We start from the raw sequence: 1901 nt of genomic DNA, 5'->3' as shown, positions 1-1901 counted from the left end.
AGTGCTAAAGAAATCATTGTATGTCTCCAAATCCTATAAGTATGGTTAAAAGTACATTACAAATGTTTTCTAACGTCTTCATGAAAGCAGATATGTAGTTTACCATCAGTACACTTCAAAACACGAATTTTGGTAAGAAATACTCTGTAAATAAATTGAACTCTACATGTTGTCACCAATGTATAACTACCTCCATTTGAAAGTGACTTTCGTTCCCAAAACAGCAGCATCACGTGTTGTGTAATCAATTACATTGACATTCAAACCACTTTCATTTAATATAATCTGATGTAGAGTATATACATAGCATAATACATGTAAGATTGTTTCATACCTCATATAGAAATTCTTTGCCTTTGTACTTTTTTCGCTATAATAATTACAATAAAATATAAAATATGAAAGTTTGGCACACTCAGTTTGTATTATATTCATGCAAAATTACAGAAACTCAATACTTTTTAAAATTTGGCAAACCTCATTATTTCCTCTCATAAGTTCTTTGATAAATGCAATATTTTCTTCAGGATTTTTAAAATATTCTTCAAAGGATGCCATTAAATCTTTAGTGTCTTCTAACATGTATTCAAACATTTTAACAGAAACATTCTGCAACAAATAATAAAATTTATAACTAAAATTTATGTACGTTTACATCCCAAGGATTTTCGGCTTTATCTCCTTTTTTTACTTCCTTCAGAAACATATTAAAAGTATGAGAGAAAGGACCAAAACCCAGATTATAACAAAGAGCAGCAATTTGTACGCACAAAACATCAGACTCAGATATATGTGCCTTCAGTTCAGGTTGATTCTTACAAAGTTCTTTAAGATATTCTCCAGCAAGATAGTACATGCTATAATTTACGGTTAAAATTATTATACACCTACATATTTTTACCCAATACTGTGTTGAAGTCTTGAATAATTTGCTTTTGGTATATTTTGGTAAGTAAATCCTACAAGAATAAAAAAATAATTCAGTCTAATATTATAGAAATTCATATATCTACCTAATTGCTTGATATCTTTTAATCTCTGAAATTGACGTGTTTTGATAATTTTCACAATCAAGGGATGATCAATAACAATATCTCCATATATTTCATCTTCAAATATCTGATAAAGATAATCATGCAGTGTGAGATTGATTTAAAATCAAATAGTTACCAAAGGGCTGGGGTTTGGTTGTAGAATTAGTTGCCTTTGGCCTATATACACCAAAAGTACAGTATATTTAGTAAAAGATTAGATAAAGGGCACCAGGCCAGGGTATTGACCATAACATGAAAGCATTTTATTACTATTACAAAAGGTAAATTTCCAGGCAAATTTTTGGGACTTGCCACAATAAATTATATACACTTGTTGATAAATATTGCTTTCTGAAAATTTGGAAATACCAAGCCAGACTTCAAGCTTTGAGCTAAAACAATTCTTAATTACCTGCAGCTTCTGTGCTTGCAGCAGCTACAAAAATAAGTTTGCCATAATATTATTATAATTACTATTATTGGACATACAATAATCTCTTTCAATGCTACTTGCAATATCTGCAGCATCATTTTCCCTTAAAACACTAGCAAACTTTTCAAGATTACGCTGATCAGAAGCAACACCTTTCCACAGTGCCACTTTAATTGAGTGCAGTTGATCATTTGGGGACAGCTTAATTTTTTCAATAATACCCTCAGAGTGCAAGATAACAGCTAGTTGGGGTAGCAATTCTGTTAAACAGTCATCAGATATGTAGCGATCAAGAGTTAAACATGCAGGATCCACTAAAAAAATTTCACACAATATAATACACTTTTATGTGCCTCTCACATTTTTTTTGTATCCCATCAGCCACTGCAATCTCCCCCAATTTCTTTAATGCTGATACCAATGAATGCATAGTA

At 30.9% G+C, this 1901-nt stretch overlaps 1 protein-coding gene across 1 annotated transcript; it reads right to left on the bottom strand.

Annotated features, from left to right (window-relative positions):
• Positions 1-74: 74 nt before the first annotated feature.
• Positions 75-1781, bottom strand: LOC105315957 (deoxynucleoside triphosphate triphosphohydrolase SAMHD1-like; the record flags this gene model as incomplete). The annotated part of the gene is made up of 9 exons (XM_011410738.1): positions 75-144; positions 191-285; positions 335-370; positions 478-609; positions 656-857; positions 902-959; positions 1014-1119; positions 1171-1211; positions 1545-1781. Coding segments are annotated over 9 exons (977 nt in total), but the record flags the coding sequence as incomplete, so codon positions are not given.
• Between the last annotated feature and the right edge of the window lie 120 nt (positions 1782-1901).

This window comes from Amphimedon queenslandica, unplaced genomic scaffold (assembly GCF_000090795.2).
Source record: "Amphimedon queenslandica unplaced genomic scaffold, v1.1 AMPQUscaffold_6584_Cont21459, whole genome shotgun sequence".
In the NCBI taxonomy this organism is placed as follows: domain Eukaryota; kingdom Metazoa; phylum Porifera; class Demospongiae; order Haplosclerida; family Niphatidae; genus Amphimedon; species Amphimedon queenslandica.
Note: the sequence above shows the minus strand (reverse complement) of the source record. Positions and strands in the feature narration are given on the sequence as shown.